The 25,751-nt window shown below is 35.7% G+C and overlaps 1 protein-coding gene across 4 annotated transcripts; it reads right to left on the bottom strand.

The window, feature by feature from the left end:
• Positions 1-263: 263 nt before the first annotated feature.
• LOC137768911 (sterile alpha motif domain-containing protein 9-like) lies at positions 264-25,751 on the bottom strand. Of its 4 annotated transcripts, none has more exons than XR_011074846.1 (4): positions 25,577-25,751; positions 17,130-17,386; positions 2,224-8,945; positions 264-749 (listed from the first exon to the last, which is right to left on the bottom strand). XR_011074846.1 is itself a non-coding variant. In XM_068550660.1 (4 exons), the coding sequence occupies exon 4, from the start codon at positions 8,935-8,937 to the stop codon at positions 4,186-4,188; it is 4,752 nt and encodes a 1,583-aa protein (XP_068406761.1). In that variant the 5' UTR covers positions 8,938-8,945; positions 10,420-10,473; positions 17,130-17,386; positions 25,577-25,751; the 3' UTR covers positions 1,739-4,185. The 4 variants fall into 4 exon arrangements, 3 of the variants coding, with proteins under 3 accessions (XP_068406761.1, XP_068406760.1, XP_068406762.1); XM_068550660.1 differs by lacking the exon at positions 264-749 and adding an exon at positions 10,420-10,473 and having other exon boundaries at positions 1,739-8,945; XM_068550659.1 differs by lacking the exon at positions 264-749 and having other exon boundaries at positions 1,739-8,945.

Here is a 25,751-nt window from a genome sequence, read left to right as displayed (position 1 = left end):
CCACATGCTGCAGAGCAACTAAGCCCATGTGCCACAACTACTGAGGCCCATGCGCCTAGAGCCCGTGCTCCGCAACAAGAGAAGCCACCGCAGTGAGAAGCCCACACATCGCAATGAAGAGTGGCCCCCGCCCGCCACAACTAGAGAAAGCCCACATGCAGCAACAAAGACCCAACGCAGCCAAAAATAAATAAATAAATAAATAAATAAATAAATAAATAAGTAAATAAATAAATTTATTTATTTAAAAAAATTACCTTCACAGCAACATCTAGATGGTTGTTTGATATAATATGTGGGTGACCAAATATCTGGGTACCTTGCCCTAGCCAAGTGACACACATCTTAAGTAAATCACTAAAATATGGGCTTAAACTATATTTTTGGCAACAAGGATGAGATGATGATAGCATTTCCCTAAAGGGTAAATTTCTGGATTTCAAACTGAACAATTGTCTCCTTCCACTAATGAAAGAAGATGCAATATTTTACTTGGAATGTATTCAGTGGTGACATAGGACTCTCAGGCTATAAAGCCTGCCTTGGAATTGGAAACTCGTCTACAACGTTATGATGATGGTATATATACATATTTAAGTTTTTAAAATACAGAAAAGAACAGAGAATTATAGTACACATACTTTAATTAGAGCTGGGCTTCTTGACAGTAGAGAAGGTGAAAAATCTATAAATATTTCAGTGCATATGAACTCTTTTCTAGTATGTTTTAAGTTGTGCAGCAGGAAGACCTTTGGAGGAGCAAGAAATATAAAAATAAGTGAGAAAATAAAAATTTTTAAGAGAAATAACTTAGTCTATTCAATAAGTGAACTTCCCTTTGGGATTACTTTCTGAGAGTTTTCTTTGCTAATCCACATTCCAAATAGCCAGAAGCAGAATCCCATGCAGTTTCCAAAGCTCATTTGTTCTGGTCACCATTTGTTTTGAGTGTTGATTAACATTTCCTTTTGAACACTGAGTTGGGAAACTTTTGTATTACAATGACCTAATCAATTATTCTCAAGTTAAAAAAAATATCCGATGCCTTCTCACTCTAGGTAGGCTCTAACTGAATTGGGAGACAGAACAGGCAATTTGGAAAGACCTCTCGGGGAATTCTGTTCAGCTGAGAACTGCTGGCTTATGAATAGTAAATTATTAATATTTAAATCTTACATTCCAAATTTCTATTTTTCAAGACCAAATTCCATGGACCTAAGGAAAATATAAAGCTAAATAAAGAGAATTATGATAAATCAATGTGCTTGTCAAATTTATCCAGCGTAATTCAAGCTATGTTTTATTTGCAGAAGAAAAACGGACACATTTATTACTCTGCTGTTCCTTGGTAAAGTGGGCCTGAATGATGATGATGATGATGATTATCATCATTATTATTTTGAGCAAGATAAAAAAGTGATCGTGATCTTCTTGAGTTATACAATCATCTAAATTCCAAAGCATTCACAAATAAATAAAGCCAGTATTTGCATATTAGGGAAAGGAAACATATTGCTAATGGAAGCCACAGGCCTAGTCAAAAATAAATGTTTTAAATCAAGTGGTAAAATAAAAGAGGGATTCTACCCCAAGACCACCACCTCGATAAGGACCCATGAGTTACTGCAGCTGCAAGGGAGGGTCCACCAAAGCCACCTCAGTAAACAGCAGCCTAAAAAGCAGATGTGTTGGCACATCATTACGAGCCCCCATCCCACCCCACCCCATCATAGCCATTTGCTCTCCAGAGATGGTCTAGAGTTTCTTGCAAGGGAGAGATGCACTGGCAGGGCCACCTCCCAATTCCAAAACAGGGAGAGGCAGTAGCATGGGGCTGGCCTGGGGCTCTGACTTTCTGAGGGTGGACAAGTAAGGTATACAGACAGAACCCCTGCCTGAAGAATAATCAGATTTATCTGTGAAAAACAGATTCAGTGAGACAAAATGTTGTTAAATTTTAACTTTGGCCCTAAAATGATAGAAATCAGATACCAAAGTTAGGTGATACACCAAAATGTATATTTTCAAAGTAAATGTCCAAGAAACAATTAGACAATTGACCTACAATAAAGACATAAAAGCACTGACAGCATAGAGCAGGGGTTGGCAACTTTTTTCTGTAAAGAGCCAGATGGTAAATATTTTAGGTTTGTGGGCTGTATGGTCTCTGTTGCAACTACTCAACTCTGTTGCAATGCAAAAGCAGCCAAAGCCAATACTTACACAAATGAGTGTGGCTGTGTTCCAATAAAACTTTATTTAAAAGTAAAAGACAGGCTGCATTTGGTCCACGAGCTGTAGTTTGCCCACTGCTGGCACTGAGGAAGAGACGGTTTATGAAGAGGTTCTTTTGGTGAAAGTTCTCCCAACCACCACGAGAACCTCATCCTGAGCCTAGAGAGAGGGGGGCTTCAAGAGGACCACGTGAAGTGCTTGATGCATCCTCTTGACTTTATGGGGCATGTTGTTCCCAAGATTGGATGTTAGCTGCACTCCCTACCAATGGTAGAACAAACATCCATGAGTGTTTCTCATGCACCCCAGGTAGATCACGGGGGAGAGAGCATCTGCCTAAGCTGGTTTAATTTGAGTTCTAAAGGATCACCTGGGAAGGTAAGAGGACTCCAACAGAGACCGTCCTCTTTAGAGTAGAACGAAACCTGGAGCAGAGTGGGAAGTGGCCTCAGAGAAAAAAATGCAACTGGACATTCTCCTCTCTAAATTGAGACTGTACTTGAGCAGAGGATTTTTTTATGCCAAGAGTGAATTGGTAAGTTATGAAGCTGAAATTTCATGCAGGAGCAAAGGAAAAACCTCCTCCAGTGAAAAAATTTGAATGGGATTGTAAAGACAAAACAAATAGCATTTCTTGTTTGTTTTGTTTTATAAATATTTTATAACAGAAAACTTCAAAAGCACAGTCCAAAGAAGAGAAAAGAGTCTGATGAACTCCCATGTCCTCATAATGCAGCAATTGTTAACTCCTGTCGAATCTTGTTGCAACTATACTGCCCATCTACTCTCCTTTCACCATCCCCATACCCCATACACAGAATTACTTTGAAGCATATCCAATGTCTGTATTTCCTTTAAATTGGAAGTAAGATCCAGAGTCTTGATCAGATTCAGTTTCAATTATTTGGTGAGACTGTCTCACAGGTGTTGTGTGCACTCCTACAGGACTTCCAGGCCCATGATGTCTGGTTCTCTCTCAGCAATGTTAATATTGATCAGGATTCAGGACAGTTTGATTCATCTGTTATAGTTCTTTATCAGCTTTTTATCAGTTTTAGCAACCACTGATGATTTCCCATATCCATAATTTTATTAGGAAAAATTACATTTTGATTACCTCTCACTGGTTGTGCATAGGTTATATGTATACATGCTAGAACACTGGGATCCCCTGGATTGGGGACTCATTAGTCTATTCACAAGAGTCCTTTTTATTCATTAGCTTTGGAACTTTGGTGTATTTTTGTTTGTTTGGAGGTCTATGAGCTTATCAGCTGTAGAAACGAAATTCATTTTTGCTCAACTGCCTGCTACTGCATGAAAAGGAAGCCTAATTCTCCAGCCTACTTACTTTGGTAAGATCTGCAGACCTCTATGGGTATGACCTTCAGAGAACTGGTTGGTCCTCTCCTTTGAAAGACCCTTCAGTGCCAAGTACATGGTACCTTTCTGGTCTGCCTGGTAGGAATAAATGTTGATGTTGAGAGTTTTCACCTGTTTTTGTGAAACGGTTTCCCAGATATTGTAATGTCTTGGTACCGTAACTATTGTTTTTCAATTCTGAAAAATTTTCACATTTAAGAAGAAAGTAGACAGTCTTCCTCAATCCATGCCTTGGTTGGTTAATTGAGGGAAGTGGTGGGGTTCTGTGTGGCTGAATGATTACACTCACCGCTCCTAATTCCATCCATAGCTCCTTATTTTGCCCTCGATGGTGTTGTCCAAGCCAGGGTAGATATTTGATAGTTTCCACATCTCTCATTCCTTCCTTTTCCACCACAGTCTATTTGGGACTCACAACATGCTTAAGAGGAAATATAAATATTGTATGTACAGGGCTGAAAAGTCAGAGGCTGTATCTATAAATTTGCCAATTTAAAGTATAGATCTTGGGTCTAAAAAAATTAAGTGCTTTTGTGTCCACATTCCTGAAGGGAGAAGATCAAACTCTTAAATAGCCTCAATGTCATAAGCAAGTGGGCCTCCAAAGGAAAACCCCAGGTAAAAAGATACTTTTTCTATGCTTCTACCACTTCTAAGTTGACCAAAAAAAGCAGGTGTGATGGGTATTGTGATTTTTTCATTGATTCCATATTCTATGTATACACAATTATTTTCAGCTCTTCCCTTTAACCGAAGCAAAAGTTCTCGGACTTTTTCCTCCTTCCATACATCTCCACTCTGCCACAAGGAATTAATATCAGCTGTCTTTCTAAAACATTGATCGATTTTTCCTTTGTGAACAAGTCTGTTCATATTGTTACCTTTCCCAAGAAAGAAATATGCAATTGGTTGCTTTGTACGATACATATGCTTATATTGCCCCCTGAAAGAATTTTCCAGCGACCAAGCATACTTTTCCATTTGTTTAGAATCTTGATCTAGTTGTTGGTTTCCTGGCCAGAATAACAGGGAAGCTAGGAAATAAGGTTCTGAATATCGACAAGTCGTTCCTACTTGTTGCAAGACTTCTCGAAGCTGATCTTTCAGTGTTTTAATTGGCTTCACTATTTTGGAGGTAGGTTTAATACAGTAGAGAATGATGTTGGCCAAGATGAAATTTTGCTTTTCCCTTGGCAGGATTCTGACACTGCATTGCTCAAAGAGAAAAGTATATTTGTTCATTATATCTTCCATGGTGCGTATAGCATCTTCTTGAGTTTTGATAAGATATTCCAAGAGCCCAGAAAACTTGTCTGCTTTTAGAACTTCTAGGCTTCTCCGATACAGCTCTACTTGAAGTGGCAAACTAAGCTTTGGTCCAAGATCTTTGTTCTGTAATTCCTCTGAGGGACCGAATATATCTGCATACTTCTTAAAATATCCAGCCACCTTTCTCCGAGTTTTGGCCTCTGCATTTTGCTTAATATTGTTCCTGGGTTTTAGAAGGACAAAGTAATCATCAAAAAAATCAAAGGACTTTTTCAAAGAAAATTTCAAATTGGTTAGATAAGGAATAAAGTTCTTGAGGACTACTTTAAATTCATGGCTTGGATCTCCAGGAATATCATTACTTCCTGATATAAAATTGATCATATCTCTTTTAGATAGTTCACTTTTATTGTCAAAAAAAGGAAGGAGCTGGAGAATCTGGATTGTGTAGAGCCCAACTTCTATCTCCCCTTGATACCCGGCTATATTGTAGGTATCATACCGCCTTTTCGACTTCTGGTAAAACCTTTCCTTTGCTTCATACTCTCTATCCTCACTTTGCTGTTGAGATTCTTTGAATGCATTTGAGGCATGCACTGCTGAATCCAAAAGATCAGATAGATCATCAACTGAAATGTTCCTGTTTCTTCCATTATCCTCTATCCACCATCTAATTTTACTTTTGTACACTTGACCCAGTGTATCTGAGATATAAGAATTGTCAGGTTCTATCTTTTTTGCTTTATTTGCCCAAAACAGAGCACTGTTAAAGTCCTTCTCTTTAATGTAGAAATGTCTTGTCAAGGCTTGGCAAATGAATGCATTTGGGTTGAACCGATGAATACCTTCAAGTAATACATTTTTAACTGCCACGTTCCCTTCATCTGTATGTAACGCTTCAATGAATGGGGAAAACCAAGTTCCTGTTTCACCTTCATGTTCATTGCGCTGTCTTGTGAGCAGCAGTGTTTGCATATCTTCTAAAAATTTGCTTTTTCCTATACCAGTTTCATAGAACACATTTTCTGTTAGCATATCCAGCATAATTTGACTTTTATGTAAGTCATAGCTTATCTTCAATTCTTCCAGTGAGCGAATGGCAATCAGAGGGTGAATAATGCGTACTCCACAGTAGTTCCCACATTCTACCACCTCTGTTTTTATTAGAATTGTAGAGTAGGTGCCCATCTTGTCTTCAAGCTTTTCTGTTCCCCAGAAAGCTTTCTTGTTTGTGATTCCTAAGAACTTTTCACACTGTGATAGTGAAATGGTGGTATCAGGCACATATGAATTAAGAAGAGCCAGAAAAGAAAAGAGCTTTGCTTCCTTGGTGGAAATATTTTGTCCTTTCAGAATATTCCTGACCACATTTTCTATGTACTTTTTATCAAAGTTGGTTTTCATAATCATGAAGGAATAAAAATCTTTAAAGTTTTTATGTTGCTCTTCAATTTCTTTCAGTTTAAGCTCAAAAGCTCTCTGTTCTTTGGAAGATAGTTGTTGTATTAGGGCAATACTGTCTGAGATCTTTGCACTTTTTTCAGGATGCTGTGATCTCCAGCAATTTAGGATGATCACTAGAGGCCTCTCATATCGAATATACCTATTAGCTACAGCTGTTTGAATAGAGGCCTGCAGAAGATAGACATTATCTTGTTCTTCAAAATCATCAACAAGCAGTAGTACAGGTAAGTATTCCTGATTATTTGTTGTCCCATAGGTTATTAAATTAGTCACTTGTTCTCCAATTTCAGAAAAATCCACTCTCTTGTTTTTCAGCACAGCACATCTGAATTTCTTCCTTAGTTCCCAGAGAACATGCATGGCCAAGGTAGTCCCACCACAGCCTGGATGATGAAACAGATGAATAATTTTGACACATGCTGGCTTAGAAGAATCTGCCCAGTTTTGAATCATTTCTTCAAGTCCTTCATATTTATCCCTTTTGACAAAAGGGGAAGAATAGTTTTCAGAAGAAAAGTAGAAGTTCCACCATGATACTTTGCCACCTCGATAGAAGTCTTCCTCTTTTGATGCTTTGAATTCAAGTAATTTTTTTTTGTCCTTCTCTAAGAGTGTACCTTCACATTCATTTTCACAGAGAATTTCCAGAGCAGACATGATATCTTCTTCTTTTTTCAGAAGGACAGTAGATGAACCAATAGATGGTAAAAATCTCTTTGAAGATTGAGTCACAGATTTTAGCTTAAGAATAGTTCCATTTATCTCTTCAAGACTTAAAGTAGAAACACATTGGCTTGATAATTCATCTTGCTGTTTTGTTAATCTTGCTTCAAGTAGATCTTTCCATCCCTGACATATGCGTGAATGTGTGCAAATACACAATATATTTTCCATTCCTTTGAGATCTTGGTAGAAAGCACAGAAGGTCTCAATGAGTGGGTCTCTTGGGTCATCCACAGAGGAGAGTAATAGAAATACCACCAAAAACTTCCCTCTTGGCATTATGTCTTCACGTGTAAGAAATGAAATCAGTTTCCTGACTTCAGACGCTTTTTCTCTTTGCCAGGAACTTGGATCTAAGGGTTTATATTTTTCACTGTCAAGGTCTAACCTGCCATTGCAGAAAATCCAGCTGAGTTGTTGATAAAGATTCAGACTAGTAATCTTCTCGTTAGTGGTTTTCCCTTCCACATATAAACTTGGGAAGTGAAGGTTTGCTACTCGGGTTTCTTTGTAAGCTTTGACCACACCCTTGCTCACAGATTCAGGATCAAACTCCAACACAGCAAACCACTTAATTTCCTTTAGGAAATCTAGGTGTTTTATTTGAGTCGGATGGCACTTATTTATTACAAGAATGTACCATTCATAGTAGGAATTATCTAACAAATCCTGATTTCCTGTCAACAGTTTAACAAGCTTTGGTCCCTCACTCCCTTTTTTATTTGTTTTCACTCTGCATTTTTCTTCTGCTTCTTTCCTAGATTCTGCCAGTCTTTTTAAATCTAATTTAAATGATGTGAAATATGCATTATTTTTCATGATGTCCTTAGAACTGGCCCCATCTCGCACAAAGACTGAGAATTTTGGACTTTGTGTCCATGTCTTCTTGCTGCAATTTTGCATTTTAATCTGGAAATAATCATGTTCACATTCAGAATGTTTTGGAACAACATCCACTTCAATAACAAATCTGTCAGATGGAGTACTATTTGGCATTAAAACTTCTACAAATCTTGGCTCTCGAATGCAATTCTTTGCTTTTTGGACCTGATGGTCTTCAAAATATTGGTGGATCATCAGATTGAAGTGGTCAATGAGGGCTTCCTTGGTGACAGTGGTGACTTCCACGCCAACAATTTTTCCATGGGGTTTGTCCTTGACTCCAAAATGAATGGTGCCATTGGTACGTGAATTCATACAAGCTGAAGCAAACCGGAAAACCTCATTGCTAAATTTCATCTTAACATCCTCTTCTGTGGCTGTTTCTGTATTCGTGAAGCCTTTGAATTCATGTATTGGGTCAATGAGATTGAGTGGTCCTGTTTCAGGCTGTAGATTAAAATTTAATTTGTAACGATATGGATCACTGAATTCATCAAAAGGGTATGATACACATGTCGGTTCTATGGATGGCTGCTCTTCCTTTGTGTCATCTATTTCATCTTTCATGAACTCATTTTTTAGTGACTTAGAACCTTTAGTAACTGTACTCATTGTAGAGTCATTAACCATGTCTGATTTCTCTTTCTCCTTTTGTTTTTGCTTTGAAGTTTCTCCATTTTTCTCCTGTTTTTTAGGAACATTTTTACTGCCTTTCCCCCTCTTACTTGTCTGAAAAGGATCTCCAGAGGATGTTTCCAGCAACTCTTTGAAGAGATGTTCTATTTGGATAGCTGGTCCAAATGTTATGCCCATAGCAACAAGGTGATCTTTAGTTAAGTACTTCAAGTTTGCGCCATTCACATCTTGTGCAGTCAAAATTTCCCTGTGTTTCTGGTCAATTTTATGACTTTCTAACCACCGATTTACATCCTCTTTTGTCCATTCATCTGTATTCTCTGGTAAGTTAAGTTGTGCTGCCATTCTGATACCTATGTATAGAAAAAGAAAAATTATTTAGTATTTTTATAAGTAAATTTTAAAAATAATCAGTTAATTTTTCAATAGACAATATGTACATGTCTTATAAAACTGAAAAAGCTCAAAAGGATATACATTCCACTTAATTACCCTCCTGAGAGGAAATTACCATTATCAGTTTCTTCTATATCCTTTCAGAGAAATACTACCAAATACAAATGCATAAACACTTTTTTCCCATTCAAATGGCAACATACTATACTCAATTCTCTTTGCCTTGCTTTATTCACTAACTGTATCTTGGGGATGCTTCCAGTCAATATATATATATATAGAGAGATGTTTCATTCTTCTTAATGGTTGTTTTCTATAATGTGTTTTAGCTCTATTGTTTATAAATATTCAATTCTGCTATAGAAAATAAGAAAAACAAAGGAGGCTATATGAAACTAAAGAGAGAAGGATTATGATATGAGGAGGATATATGAAACAAGGTATAGAAGCAAGTAGTTTGTGAAACATGTTATAATAGACATAGATAAAGTAAATAAAGCATATGAGCGTTAAACATAGTTAGGAAGAGAAAGAAGGGCCAAGTAGGTATTAAATATTCATGAGGCACACTTGAAGCACTTTATATTTTTGACATCTTAACTGGGCCACCTACTGTTGACACCCATTCTGATCCTTTGTATACTCTAATTAAAAGACATAAATAAAATCCAGAGTAGCTTATCAGGCTAACTGATGAGTTAGAGCTGTGGTCAGGCATATATGCCCCTCTGCATCTCTCTGATTGGAGCAAGTGTATGTCACTGACACAGAGGTGTCTTGTATCTGTTGATCCCCCCTGGAAAGACCTCAACTCTGGTTCTCAAAATCACACAATCAGTGGAGAATGCTGATACTGCAGAGAGGGAGAGGGAGGATATATGAACTTGTATAAGTCAGGTAATGAGATGCTTCCACCCCTCTTGTACCTTATCCAAAGTGTGTTACCCATCTCTTTCCCCCTGCTTTTTGTTGTGTATTTTAATTGATTTAATAAAGATGTGCCTCAAATACCTTAAATTGATCTGTGAGCCATTCTGTTCCATGACTTCTGGGATAGCTTGCTGGGTAGTGAACTAGGGGGCTACTATTATATCCATGTAAATTTTCACATAATATTTGGTAATAGCTAATTCTTGGGCAGTAACAAATGGCATTACTATTTGGTATGCAGATTGAAAGGCTACTATTTGGAAAAATCATTGGCAATCTGGGTTGCAGAAATATAGCAATGGTTAGAAAAAAACGCAATAGAATCCAGATAATAATAGTCAGCTTTAAGTACAATCCAAAAATGGCTCAAATAATGTGAGCCATTCCTATAAAATCACCATGGGAGAAATCAAATCAACAGAGAAGATAAGCCTGGAGAATAGTGGAAAATAGACTATATAGGCACACTTCCATGAAATAATACAAAGGAATATTACCTACCAGTGGTACATACAAAATCAAGGTTAGGATCTATCTTCGTGTCCAGACATAAAGCTGCCAAAGCAATGGTCCAGTGTTAAAGCTATTATTTTTTGGTTAGTAACTCCTGCATTCATATTAAGTGAATAAAAGGTATACCTTACAGCTACATTAATACAAAAATAGGCAAAGATATGCACAACTGATGGAAATTTTACTCTCTTACAATACTATGACAATCAGAAACCATGGAGATTTAATGCCTTCTAAAAAAAGTGAACGAGGTGAAATTTCTTTCAGTTATTTGGCCTGTAGAGATTAAGAAGCTCAAATTTAAAATAAGCTGGGGAGAGAGAAAAGAGTAGAGGTGGGAAATTGCTTTAAGTGCACTAATTTTTAAAGTAAGCCCCCTTTTTTTTTCTCTCTCTCTCTCTTTTTTTTTTTAATCTCCCTCCGTCCCACCCTCCAGTAAGCCCCTTTTGTGGGACTATATCAAACTTAGAAACTATGCATTGAAGGACACAATGAACAGAATGAAAAGGCAACTTATGGAATGGGAGAAAATATTTGCAATATTTTCAAATCATAGATCTGATAAGGGGTTAATATCTAAAATATATTTAAAAAAACTCCTGCAACTCAACGACAAAAAAAAAAACCTGATTAAAAGTGAGCAAAGGATTTAGACATTTCTCCAAAGATGATATACAAATGACCAACAAACATATAAATTGATGTTCAACATCACTAATCATTAGAGAAATACAAACCTAAAACATAGTGAGTGATATATCATTTCACATCTACTGTGATGACTACTATGTTAAAAAAACCCAGAAAATAACAAGTATTAGCAAGGATGATGTGGAGAAATTGGAGGAACCCTTGTGCACTACTGGTGGGAATGTAAAATGATGCAACCTACACAACCTACCTTAAGAGAATGGTTAAAGGAAGTTTTCTAAACAGAAAGAAAATAATAAGAGAAGGAACCCTGATACATTAGGAAGATAAAAGAACACAGTAAGCAAAAATATTGGTAAATATAATAGACTTCTCCTCTCTGGTTTTCAAAATTACGTTTGATTTTTGAAGCACTGACTGATGTGGTTCTAAATGTATGTAGTGAAAATATTTAAGACCATTATATGTGGATAGGGTAAAAGGATATGAAGGGAAGTAAGATTTCTATGCTTCACTCAAACTGGTAAAAAAAACACTATTGGGGGCTTCCCTCATGGCGCAGTGGTTGAAAATCTGCCTGCCAATGCAGGGGACACGGGTTCGAGCGCTGGTCTGGGAAGATCCCACATGCCGCGGAGTAACTAGGCCCATGAGCCACAATTACTGAGTCTGCGTGTCTGGAGCCTGTGCTGCGCAACAAGAGAGGCCACGATAGTGAGAGGCCCGCACACCGCGATGAAGAGTGGCCCCCACTTGCCTCAACTAGAGAAAACCCTCGCACAGAAACGAAGACCCAACACAGCCATAAATAAAAAATTCAAAAAAAAAAATTCAGAAAGAAGAAAAAACCACTATTGGACTGTCATAAGTTATGTATGTATAATGAAACATCTAGAGCAATCAATAAAACAGCCATACAAAGTGACACACTCAAAAACACTGTAGATAAAAGTGGAATTGTAAAAAAACTTTCAAGTAACCCTCAGGACATCAGGAAAATAAGATAGAAAATTGAAAAATATAAGTCCTAACATATAAATAATTACATTAAATATAAATGGCCTAAATACAGAAGTTAAAAGACAGAATTGGTAAAGTGGATTAAGAACATGACCCAACTATATCCTGTCTATAAGATGCTCACTTGAAAATATAATGATATAAATAGGTTGAAAAGAAAAGTATGGATAAATATATATAATACAAATATTAATCAATAAAGACAGGAATGGTTACGTTAGTGTCAGATAAAGTAGACTTCAGAGAAAAGAAAATTACCAGAGACAAAGGCATATTACATAATGATAAAATGTTCAATTCAATAAGATGACATAACAATCCTAAAAGTGTGTGTGCCAAACAAGAAAGTTTCAAAATGTTTGAAACAAATACTGACAGAACTTTTCAGTTTTAGACAAATCCACATTTATAGCTGGATATTTTGACACCTTTCTCTCTATAATTGAAAGAAAAATTAGACAGAATGTTAGTGAGGTTACAGAAGAACTCAACACCATCAACCAACAGGTACCAAACCACATTTATAGAACACTCTATTCAACAACAGCAGAAAATCTTTCTTTTTAAGTGCCCAAAATAGACCATAACCTAAATGATAAAACAAACTTCAACAAGTTTAAAATAATTGAAATCATACAGAATATGTTTGCCAACCACAATGGAATCTTATTAGGAACTGATAACAGAAAGATAAGAGGAAACTCACTAAACACTAAAACTACACTCCTAAATAATTCATGGGCCAAAGAAAAGTCTCAAGTGAAATAAAAAAAATACATTGCAGTGAATGAAAATGAAAATACAACATACCAAAATTTGTGGTACATGGTTAAAGCAGTATTGAAAAAACTGTTGCAATAAATGTATACATTAGAGAAGAAAAGTCTCAAATTAATAATCTAAGATCTTACTTCAAAAACTTAGAAAACCTTGAAAAAGAAAAGTAAAATAACCCAAAGTAAGCAGAAGGAAAGAAATAATAAAGATAAGAGCAGAAATCAATTAAACTGAAAACAGAAAACAATGGAGAAAATCAATGAAACAAAATCTGCTTCCTTGAAAGATCAGTAAAATCGACAAAACTCTAGCAAAACTGACAAAGAATAAAAAAGAGAAGAACAAGGAATTATACTCCAATAAAGATGTTAAAAAAAAAAAAAGGGAACAAGGGAGTAGTATGAATAACTTCACACACACAAATTTGACAACTCAAATGAAGTAGAACAATTCCTCAAAAAACAAACTTCCACAGTCCATTCAGTATGAAACAGATGATTTGAATAGTCCCATACTTTAAAGACAACTGGATTTTTAATTTTAAAGATCTCCCTACAAGGAAACTTTTCCAGGCCAAGACAGATTCACTGTCTTTGGAAGAATTCTACCAAACATTTAAAGAATTAATGCTGATTTTATATAATCTCTTCTAGAACACAGTAAAAGAGGGAATGCTTCCCAATTCATTTTACGAAGCTGGTATTACCCTACTAGCAAAGCCTCTGCAAACCCAGCCTTCAGGTGAGCTCCCATGGACCAAGGCTCCTGCCTCGCCCCAGTGCCAATCCAGTCCCTGAGGCCCCAGGCTCAAAGCAGTCTCCTGAAGATCCAGGCTCCTGCCTCACTCCAGTGCAAGGCCAGCTCCCATGGACCCAGGCTCTTTGCCTGCCCTGGTGCTGGGCTGGGTTCCATGGACACAGACTCCAGATTGATTCCTATAGACTCAGGCTCCTGGCTTGCCCCAGCCTCCAGGTTGGCTCCCGAGGACCCAGGCACATGGCCAGCCCCAGTGTCAGGCTACACCTCATGGACCCAACCTTCAGGACAGCACCTGTACCCCAAGGCTATAGGCCAACTCCTGTGGCATCAGAATCCAGGCCCACCACCAGCACTTCAGGGGCCAGGTCCACCCCATGGACCCAAATGCCAGCCTACCTCTGTAGACCCAAGCACTAGTCCAGCCCAGCCACTGACCCAGGCACCAGACCTTCCCACCTGAGGCTCAAGCCCATCCTCAGAATCTACCAGACAATTCACCCACAATCTCTGGACAAGCTGACTGGTGAAGGGCTTTTCTGGCCCAAGCCCAGTCTGTAAAGACCGAAAGAGGTGCCTACTTCTTCAAATGTACAGACAATAATGCAAGGCCAGAAGAATTATGAATAATCAATGAAACATGCAAGGCCAGAAGAATTACCAATAATCAATGAAACATGACACCATCAAAGGAAACTAATAAAGCTCCAATAAATGACCCTAAAGAAATGAAGATCTATGAACTACCTGACAAATTATTCAGAATAATCTTCATAAAGAAAGTCTGTGAACTACAAGAAAACACAGATATACAGTTAAACAAAATTAGTAAAACAATGCATGAACAAAATGAGAGGTTCAGCAAAGAAATAGAAGCCATTAAAAACATATAAATGAACAAACAGAAATCCTAGCATTGCAGAACACAGTGAATGAATTGATGAATTCAACAGAAAGCTTCGAAAGCAGACTCATCCAAGCAAAAGAATCAGTGAGCTTGATGACAGTGCATTTGAAATTCTCCATTCAGAGGAGCAAAAAAGAAAAAAGAATGAAAAAGAGTGAAGAAAGCCTATGTGAACTATGGGATACCACTGACAGTACAATCTACTATTGTTGGAGTTCAAGGAGAAGAGAGGAAGAAAAGGGCAGAAGGCTTATTTATAGATATGGCTGTGAATTTCCCAAATGTGGGGAGAGATTTGGACATCCAAGTTCCTGAAGCTCATAGGTGCCCCAAAAGTTTCAACACAAAAAGATCTTCTCTAAGACACATAATAATAAAACTACCTAAAATCAAAGACAAAGAATTTTAAATGCAGCAAGAGAAAAAAATTCCCACATACAAAGGAACCTCCATAAGACTATCAACAGATTCCTCAGCAGAAACCTTATAGGTCAATAGAGAGTGGGATGATATATTCAAAGTGCTGAAACTGTCAACCGTGAATACTTAAGAACCTTACAAGTTGTCCTTCAGAAATGAAGGAGAGATAAGGACTTTCCAAGACCAAAACAAACAAACAAACAAACAAAAAAGTTGTAGAGTTCTTCACCACTAGACCTGTCTTACAAGAAATGCTAAAGGTAGGTCTTTGAGTTGTAACAAAAGTATGCTGACAACATGAAAAGAATATGAAAGTATGAAACATAGTGAAGGTGAGAATACAGTCAAACTCAGAACACTCTAATACTGTAATGGTGGTAGATAAATCACTCTTAACTCTGGTATAAAAGTAAAAGATAGGGACTTCCCTGGCGGTCCAGTGGTTAAAGACTTCACCTTCCAATGCAGAGGGTGTGGGTTCAATCTCTGGTTGGGGAGCTAAGGTTCCACATGCCTTGTGACCAAAAAACCAAAACATAAAATGGAAGCAATATTGTAACAAATTTAATAAAGACTTTAAAAATGGTCCACATTAAAAAAAAAATCTTTAAAAAAAAAGTAAAAGACAAAAGTATTAAAAATAACTATAGGTAAAATAATGTGTTAATGGATACAACATATATAAAAGATGTAAGCTGTGACATTAATAACATAAAATGTGAAAGGAGAAGTTAAGTTAAAGTGTGGAGTTTTCGTATGTGGTTGAATTTAAGTTGTTATAAACGTAAAACAGACTGTTATATCTATAAGATGAATAATGTAAACTTCATGGTAACCACAAATAAAAAACCTGTAGTAGATATACAAACAATAAAGAGAAAGGAATCAAAGCATACCACTACAAAAGGTCATCATATCACAAAGGAAGACAGCAAGAAAGGAAGAAAGGAAAATGAAGGAATTATAAAACAACCAGAAAACAATGAACAATATGGCAATAGTAAATCCTTACCTATCAATAATTACTTTAAATGTAAAAGGATTAAATTATCCAATCAAAAGATACAATGTGGCTGAATGGATTAAAAAAATCAGATCCAACAGTAATATGCTGACTACAAGAGACTCATTTTAGATTTAAGGACACACATGCACTGAAAGTGATGGGATGGAAAAACATATTCCATGCAAATGGTAACCAAAAGACAGCAGGACTGATTATAATTAGACAAGATAGACTTTAAGTCAAAAATTGTCAAAAGTGACAAAGAAGGTTACTACATAATGATAAAGGGGTCAATTCATCAAGATGATATACAATTGTAAATATATAATGCACCCAAATTTAGGTACTTCAGTGTACCTAAAAATATAGCAGATATTAGCAGAACTAATGGGAGACATAGACATATACAATAAGAGTAGGTGACTTCAATATCCCAGTTTTAACAATGGATAGGTCATTCAGACAGAAATTCAACAAGGAAACAGCAGACCTAAACAACACCATAGATCAAATAGACCTAGCAGACACATTCAGTACAGTCCATCTAATAGCAACAGAGTACACATTCTTTCAAAGTGCACATGGAACATTTTCCAGGATAGACCATATATTAGCCCACAAAAGAAGTCTTAACAAATTTAAGAAGCTTGAAGTCATATCAAATGTCTTTTCTGACCACAATGATATAAAATGAGAAATCAATAATAGAAGGAAAATTGGAAAATTCATAAATATGTGGAAGTTAAATGACACACTTCTGACCAACCAACAGGTCAAAGAAAAAATCAAAAGGGATATCAAAAAATATCTTGAGACAGTTAAAAATGGAAACACAACATACCGTAATTTAAGAAATGCAGAACAGTTCTAAGACAGAAGTTAATAGTGATAAATGTCTACTTTAAGAAAAAAGAAAAATCTCATATAAGCAACCTAATGTTACACCTCAAGAACAAACTCAACCTAAAGTTCACAGAAGGAATGAAATAATAAAATCAGAGCAGAAGTAAATTAAATAGAAACTAGAAAAACAATAGAAAAGGTCACCTCTTCCTGGTGCCGGACCCCCCGGGCTGCGGTGCCTGACATGGGGCTCAGAACTCTCACTCCTGTGGGAGAACCTCTGTAATATAATTATTCTCCAGTTTGTGGGTCACCTACCTGGGGGGAATGGGGTTTGATTATATCACTAGTTCTCCCCTCCTACCAGTCTTCTTGTGGTTCTTTATGTCTTTAGTCGTAGAGGATCTTTGCTGGTAGTTTTCGGTCTTTTTCAATGATGGTTTTTCTGCGGATTGTTGTGATTTGGGTGTGCTCTTGAGACGAGATGAGCTTAGGGTCCTTCTACTCCACCTTCTTCAAGAGAAGACCTTCCCATTGATACCAAGTTTCTTAAAAATAGCATGAAGGAAATAATACTGCAGAGAGAAAAGGAGACCAGCCAAATTAATGACCAAGGCATCCATCTTCTCTTACCACTAAGAGCTGTTTTTTGTAAAGTAAACAAAATTAATGAACCTTTAGCTAGATTAAGAAACAAAGAGAGGAGACTCAAATAAATAAAATTATAAATGAAAGAGAGATGTTACAACTGATACCACAGAAATGCAAAGGATCATAAGATAGTGCTATGAACATTTATGTGTCCCCAAACTGGACAGTCTAGAAGAAATAAATAAATTCCTAGAAATATACAAACTACCATGACTGAATCATGAATGAAGAATCTGAACAGACCAATAACGAGTAAGGAGGCTGAATCAGTAACTGAAACCTCCCAAGATGGAAAAGCCTCGGACCTCATGACTTCACCAGTGAATTCTGCCAAATATTTAAAGAAGAATTAATGTGAGTCCTTCTCAAACTCTTCCAAAAAATAGAAGAGGAGGGAACACTTACAAGCACATTTTATGAGGCCAGCATAACCTTGATACCAAGGCCAGATAAGGACAGTACAACAAAAAGAAAGTTACAGACCAATATCACTGATGAACATAAATGCAAGAATCCTCAACAAAATACTAGCAAACCAAGTTCAACAGAACATTATAAGAATTATAAAGATCATATACCATAATTAAATGTGATTTATCTCTGGGATGCAAGGATTGTTTGACATATACAAATCAATAAATGTGATATACCACATTAAAAGAATGAAGGATAAAAATCATATGATCATCTCAATAGATCCAGAAAAAGTATTTGATGAAATTCAACACTATTACATGACAAAAACCCTGAACAAATTAGGTACAGAAGTAATGTACCTAAACAATAAAGGCCATATATGACAAGCTCACAGCTAGCATCATACTCAGTAGTGAAAAGCTGAATGCTTTGCCTCTCAGATCAAGAACAAGACAAGGATTCCCACTCCCACAACTTTTATTCTATAAAAAACTAAAAGTTCTAGCCAGATCAATTAGCAGAAAAAGAAATAAAAGCCCTCCAAAAAAGAAAAGAAGGAAGTAAAATTGTCTGTTTGTAATGATATTATACACATAAAACCTTAGACACCACCACCAAAAAAAAAAAAAAAAACCGTTAGAACTAATCAACAAATTAGGTAAAGGTACAAGATACAAAATCAATATTAAAAAGTTGCATTTCTATACACTAACAGTAAACTATCTGAAAAAAAAATTAAGAAAACGGTCTCACTTAACAATAGCGTAAAAACTGCTCAGGAATACATTTAAACAAGTAGGAGAAAGATCTGTACACTGAACACTATAAAACATTGATGAAAGAAATTGAAGAAGATACAAATAAGTGGAAAGGTATCCTGTGTTCATGCATTGGAAGAATATTATTAAAATGCCCGTACTACCCAAATCAATCTAGAGATTCAATGCAATATCTATCAAAATTCCAATGACACTTTTCACAGAAATAGAAAAAATAGGCATAAAATTCATATGGAACTACAAAAGACCATGAATAAACAAAGCAATCTTGAGTAGAAAAAACAAAGTTGGAGGCATCACACTACCTTATTTCAAAATATACTATAAAGCTATAGTTCAAACAGCATAGTACTGGCATAAAAACAGACATATAGACCAATGGAACAGAATAGAAAGTCCAGAAATAAATCCACAGGTTAATGATCAATTGATCTTCAACAAAGGTGTTAAGAAAACACAATGGGAAAAGGACAGTCTCTTCTTTAGGTAATTTGGGGAAAAATGATTTTCCATAAACAAAAGAATGAAGTTGGACCCTTATTTCACTCCATATACAAAAATCCACTCAAAATTGATTAAAGACTTAAATCTAAGACCTGAAACCAAAAAACTATAGATGAAAACATAGAGAAAAAGCTTCTTGACATTGGTCTGAGCAATGATTTTTGGATATGACCCCAAAAGCACATGCAGTAAAAGAAAACATAGATAAATGGGATTGCATCAAACTAAAAAGCTTCTGCACAGCAAAAGAAACAATCCACAAAATGAAAAGGCAACCTATGGAATGAGAGAAAATATTGGCAAACCATATCTAATAAGGAGTTAACATCTAAAATACACATGGAACTCAAACTACTCAATAGCAAGAAAACAAATAACCTTATTTGAAAAATAAGCAAAGGACCTGGATAGACATTTCTCAAAAGAAGACATACAAATGGCCAACAGATATAGGAAAAAGTGTTTAACATCACTGATCATCAGGAAAATACAAATTAAAACCAAAATGAGATTATCACCTCACACTTGTTAGAAGGTGATTATCCCAAATAAAACCGATAACAAGAGTTGGTGAGGATGTGGAGAAAAGGGAACCCTTGTAGACTGTTACTGGGGATGTAAATTGGTACAGCCATTATGGAAAACTGTATGGAGATTCCTCAAAAACTCAAAAACAGAACTACTACATGATTCAGCAATCTCACTTCTGACTATATGTCAGAAGGAAATGAAATAGGTATCTTGACGAGAGATACACTCCCATGTTTATTGTAGCATTATTTACAATAGCCAAGATAAAGAAACAACCTAAGTGTCTCTCTGTCAATGGATGAGTGGATAAGGAAGTGTGATACACACACACACACACACACACACACACACATTATTCAGCCACGAGAAAGAAGGAAATCCTTCCATTTGTGACAACATAGATGAAACTGAAGGATATTATGCTAAGTGAAATAAGCCAGAAAGAGAAAGACAAATACCGTATGATCTCATTTATATGTGGAATCTAAAAAACAACTCCCCCCTGCTGCCCCCCACCAAACCCAAAGTTGAAATCAGAGAACAGTGGTTACCAGGTGCTGGAGTGGGGAAGGGGGATGGGCAGACTGAAAGTGAGGGGGAGGAAAATGGTATTCCATGGAAATAGAAACAAAAAAAAGCTGGAGTAGCAATACTTATCTCAGACAAAATAGACATTAAAAGAAAGACTGTAAGAAAAGACAAAAAAGAACATTATATAAAGATAAAGGGATCAATCCAACAAGAAGATATAACAGTTGCAAATATATATGCACCCAACACAGGAGCACGTAAATACATACAGCAAATATTAACAAACATAAAGAAATTGATACTAACACAATAATAGTATGGGACTTTAACATCCCACTTATATCAATGGATGCATTATCCAGACAGACTATCAATAAAGAAACACTGGTCTTAAACAACACGCTAGGTGAGGTGGACTTTATATATATATATAAAACATTTCATCCTATAGCAGCAGAATACACATTCCTTTCAAGTGCACATAAAACATTATCAAGGATAGATCACATGCCATGCCACAAAACAAGTCTCCATAAATTTAAGAAGACTGAAATCATGTCAATCATCTTGTTGACTACAACATTCTGAGACTAGAAATCAACTACAAGACAAAAACTGCAGAAACACAAACAGGTGGTAGGTAAACACTATGCTCCTAAACATCCAATGGATCACTGAAGAAATCAAAGAGGAAATAAAAAATACCTGGAGACAAATTAAAATGGAAACTCAACAACCCAAAATCTATGGGATGCAGCAAATGCAGTTCTAAGAGGGAAGTTTATAGAATACAAGCCTACATCAGGAAACAAGGAAAGTCTCAAATGAACTACATGACCTTACACCTAAAGGAACTAGAAAAAGAAAAAACAAAACCCAAAGTTAATAGAAGGAAAAAATCATTAAGATCAGAGCAGAAATAAATGAAATAGAGACTAAAAAAACAATAGAAAAGATCAATAAAGCTAGGAGCTGGTTCTTTGAAAAGATAAACAAAATAGATAAACCTTTAGCCAGACTCATCAAGAATAAAAGATTGTAAAACACACCATTGTAAAACTAACACACCATTGTAAAGAATAAAAGATAACTCAAATATATAAAATCAGAATGAAAAAGGAGAAGTTACAACCAACAGCACAGAAATATAAAAGATCATAACAGATTACTACAATTATATGCCAATAAAATGAACAACCTATAAGAAATGTATAAATTCCTAGAAACATACCACATAAGAGATTACTACAATTATATGCCAATAAAATGAACAACCTAGAAGAAATGTATAAATTCCTAGAAACATACCATCTCCCAAGACTGAATCAGGAAGAAATGAAAAAATATGGACAGACTGATTACCAGTAATGAAATTGAATCAGTAATAAAAAAAACCCTTACAACAAAAGCCCAGGACCAGACGGCTTCACAGGTGACTTCTATCAAACATTTAGAGAAGAGTTAATGCCTATCTTTCTCAAACTCTTCCAAAAAATTGATGAGGAAGGAATGCTTCTGAATTATGAGGCCAGCATCACCCTGATAACAAATCAGGGAGATACCACAACAAAAGAAAAACTACAGGCCCATATTACCAAGGAACATAGATGCAAAAATCCTCAATAAAATATTAGCAAAGCAAATTCACTAATATATTGAAAGGATCATACACCATGATTAAGTGGGATTTATCCCAGTGATGAAAGAATGGTTCAATATCTGTAAATCAATCAATGTGATAGACCACATTAACAAATTTAAGAATAAAAATGATACAATCAACTCAATACATTCAGAAAAAGCTTTTGACAATTGATTTATGATAAAAACTCTCAACATAGTGGGTATAGAGGGAACATACCTCAACATAATAAAAGCCATATATGACAAACCTACAGTCAACATCATACTCAGTAGTGAAAAGCTGAAAGCATTTCCTCTAAGATCAGGAACAAGACAAAGATGCCCACTCTTGCTACTTTTATTTAACATAGTATTGGAAGTCCTAGTGACAGCAGTTAGACAAGAAAAAAAATAAAATTCATCCAAATTGGATAGGAAGAAGTAAAACTGTCCTTGTTTGCAGATAACATAATACTACATATAGAAGATCCTAAAATGCCACCAAAAAACTATTAGAACTAATAAATGAATTCAGTAAAGTTGCAGGATATAAAATTAATATACAGAAATCTGTTGTGTTTCTATACACTAACAATGAACTATCAGAAAGAGAAATTAAGAAAACAATCCCATTTACAATTGCATCAAAAATAATAAATACCTAGGAATAAATCTGAGGTAAAAGACCTGTACACTGGAAACTATATGACACTGATAAAAAAAAAAACAGATGGAAAGATATATTGTGGTCATGTATTGAAAGAATTAATATTTTTAAAATGACCATACTGCCCAAGGCAATATACAGATTCAATGCAATCCCTATCAAAATACCAATGGCATTTTTCACAAAACTAGAACACATAATTCTAAAATTTGTGTGGAACCATGAAAGACCCCGAACAGCCAAAACAATCTTGAGAAAGAAGAACAAACCTGACGGTATCATGCTCCCTGATTTCAAACTGTACTACAAAGCTACAGTAATCAAAACAGTATGGTACTGGCAAAGAAATAGACATATAGATCAGTGGAACAGAATAGAGAACCCAGAAAAGAACCCATGCTTATATGGCCAATTAATCTACAACAAAGGAAACAAGAATATACAATGGGGAAAAGATAGACTCTTCAATAAATGGTGTTGGGAAAACTGGACAGCTCCATGCAAAAGAATAAAATTGGACTACTTTCTCACACCATATATAAAAATAAATTTGAAATGTATTAAAGACTTAAATGAAAGAACTGAAACCATAAAACTCCTAGAAGAAAACATAGGCAATACTCTCTTTCACCTCAGTCTTAGTGATATTTTTTTGGATATGCCTCCTCAGGCAAGTGCAACAAAAGCAAAAATAAACAAATGAGAATCAAATTAAAACACTTTTGTACCGTGAAGGAAACCATCAATAAAACAAAAAGTCTGCCTACTAAATACGAGAAGATATATGCAAATGACATATATGATAAGGGGTTAATATCAAAAATATACAAAGAACTCATACAACTCAATATCAAAAAACAAGCAACCCAAATAAAAAATAGCAGAGGACCTTAATAGACATTTTCCCAAAGACATACAGATGGCCAACAGACATGAAAAGATGCTCAACATCACTAATCATCAGGCAAATGCAAATCAAAGCCACAATGAGATAACACCTCACACCAATTAGGGCAGCTATTATGAAAAAGAAATAACAAGTGTTGAAGAGGATGTGGAGAAAAGGGAACCCTTGTACACTACTGGTGGGAATGTAAATTGGTACACACACTGTTAAAAACAGTATGGAGGTTCCTTAAAAAATTAAAAATAGAACTACCATATTATCTAGCAATTCCACTTCTGGGTATTTTTCCAAAGAAAACAAAAACAGTAATTTGAAAAGATAATCACCCCTATGTTCATTGCAGCATTATATTCAATAGCTAAGACATGGAAGCAACCTAAGTGTCCATCAATAGATAAATGTATAAAGATGATATGGTATGTACATACATACACATACGCACAATGGACTATTACTCAGCCACAAAAATGAATGAAATCTTGCCATTTGGGACAACATGGATAGACCTAGAGGGTACTATGCTAAGTGAAATAAGTCAGAGAAGGACAAATACCATATGATTTCACTTACATGTGGAATCTATAAAACAAAACAAATGAACAGAAAAAAGAAAACAGAAGCAGAGTCATATATACAGAGAACAAATGGGTGGTTGCCATATGGGAGAGGGGTGGGAGGATGAGTGATATAGGTTAGGAAGATTAAGAGGTACAAACTTCTTCCAGTTACAAAATAAATGTGTTGGGCATGAAATGCAGAGTGTGGGGAATATAGTCAATAATAATATCAATAGTAATATCTTTGCTGACTAGATTTACAGTGGTGATCATTTTGTGATGTATAGAAATATTGAATCACTATGTTGTGTACCAGGAACTAATTATACTTCAAAAACAAACTCATAGAAAAAGAGGTAAGATTTCTGGTTACCAGAGGAGATGGGTGAAGTGGCTTGAAGGTGGTCAAAAGGTACAAACTTCCAGTTACAAGATAAATAAGTACTAGGGATGTGATGTACAACAGGATTAATATAATTAACATTGTTGTATGTTATATATGAAAGATGTTTAGAGAGTAAATCCTGAGAGTTTTCATCACAAGGAAAAAATATGGTTTTCTTTTTCTTTTATTTTGTATCTACATGAGATGATGGATGTCACTAAACTCACTGTGGTCATCATTTCATGACGCATGTAAGTCAAATCATTATGCTGCACACCTTAAACTTATATGTCATATAAGATATGTCAGTTATATCTTAATAAACTGGAAGAAAGAAATTAAAAAGTCAGAAACATAATCAGGGAGAAGGCTAAATATGGGTAGAAGAGGAAAGAAGGTGAAGCTATGGAGTAAAGTCAGTGCCTAAAATAACTTTTCAGTTTTATATACTTTACTAGAATTGGCCTGAAACTTTTGTTCTGAGCTTCTTAGCAACCCCATAAAAAATGGAAACATAATTTGTTACATGATTGATCAAACCCACATATATTTATGAACCGTAGGGTTAACTGTAGGGCTTGTTAGCTTTTCTAAAGGAAGTTGAAGGGCAGGCCTTTAATCTAAACTGTATTTCCCCCAACTCTTTGTATTACCTTGTTCCTTACTTTGGGGGAAATCAGACGTAAACCCAGGAGTTTTTAGGAAGAAATAAGAAAGCTGTCATAATTTCAGGTACTTCCTGTAGTAGTCTGTCTTCATCTCTATCACTGTCTCTGTCTCTGTCTGTCTGTCTGTCTGTCTCTTATACATATAATTTGACACTAATATCTGAGAAGTTATCAGGGAGTTTTATTTTCTGGCAACTCCTTAGAGTAGATGGTGGAAGGGATCTTTGATTAATGTAAAGTACATCTTTAAATTTTCATTATCTGTTCTTTCTGAAGATGCTCCTAACGCCTTGGGGGATTTCATCAATAAAAGTGCCTCTAGTTTTCCACTGCATCTTTTACGGAATGTTGTGACTCCTTCTTCAACTAATATAAAGCAGACTCTGTCACAGCAATGAACAGTCTAGGCTTAAAATATTTTTAGGCTTAAAATATTATTTTTGGAGTATATTTCAATTTTCTAATTGAGAAGTAGATTCCTTCCTAGTCAATAAAATGCTGCTACAGAGAGTAATAATACTATTAATAACAGATATTGTACTTACCCAGATTTTTCTTGCAAAGTTCTTCCACATAAACGAGGGAAAAACCATGTATTTCGGTGTAGGAAACATTCAAACGTCTGTGTTTTCTTCTTCCTACTGTGTTAGAGAAAAATACTTTTTTCACTCCAGTTTTTATGAAAGTTTCTCCTCTGCTTCCACTTCAATCTGAACTCTA

This window comes from Eschrichtius robustus, chromosome 8, assembly GCF_028021215.1.
Source record: "Eschrichtius robustus isolate mEscRob2 chromosome 8, mEscRob2.pri, whole genome shotgun sequence".
In the NCBI taxonomy this organism is placed as follows: domain Eukaryota; kingdom Metazoa; phylum Chordata; class Mammalia; order Artiodactyla; family Eschrichtiidae; genus Eschrichtius; species Eschrichtius robustus.
This window is presented reverse-complemented; position numbering and strand designations above follow the sequence as displayed.

What these genes read in the sequence shown, in the direction of transcription:
- LOC137768911 (XM_068550660.1), bottom strand. Translation starts at nt 8,937, where the DNA reads ATGGCAGCACAACTTAACTTACCAGAGAATACAGATGAATGGACAAAA.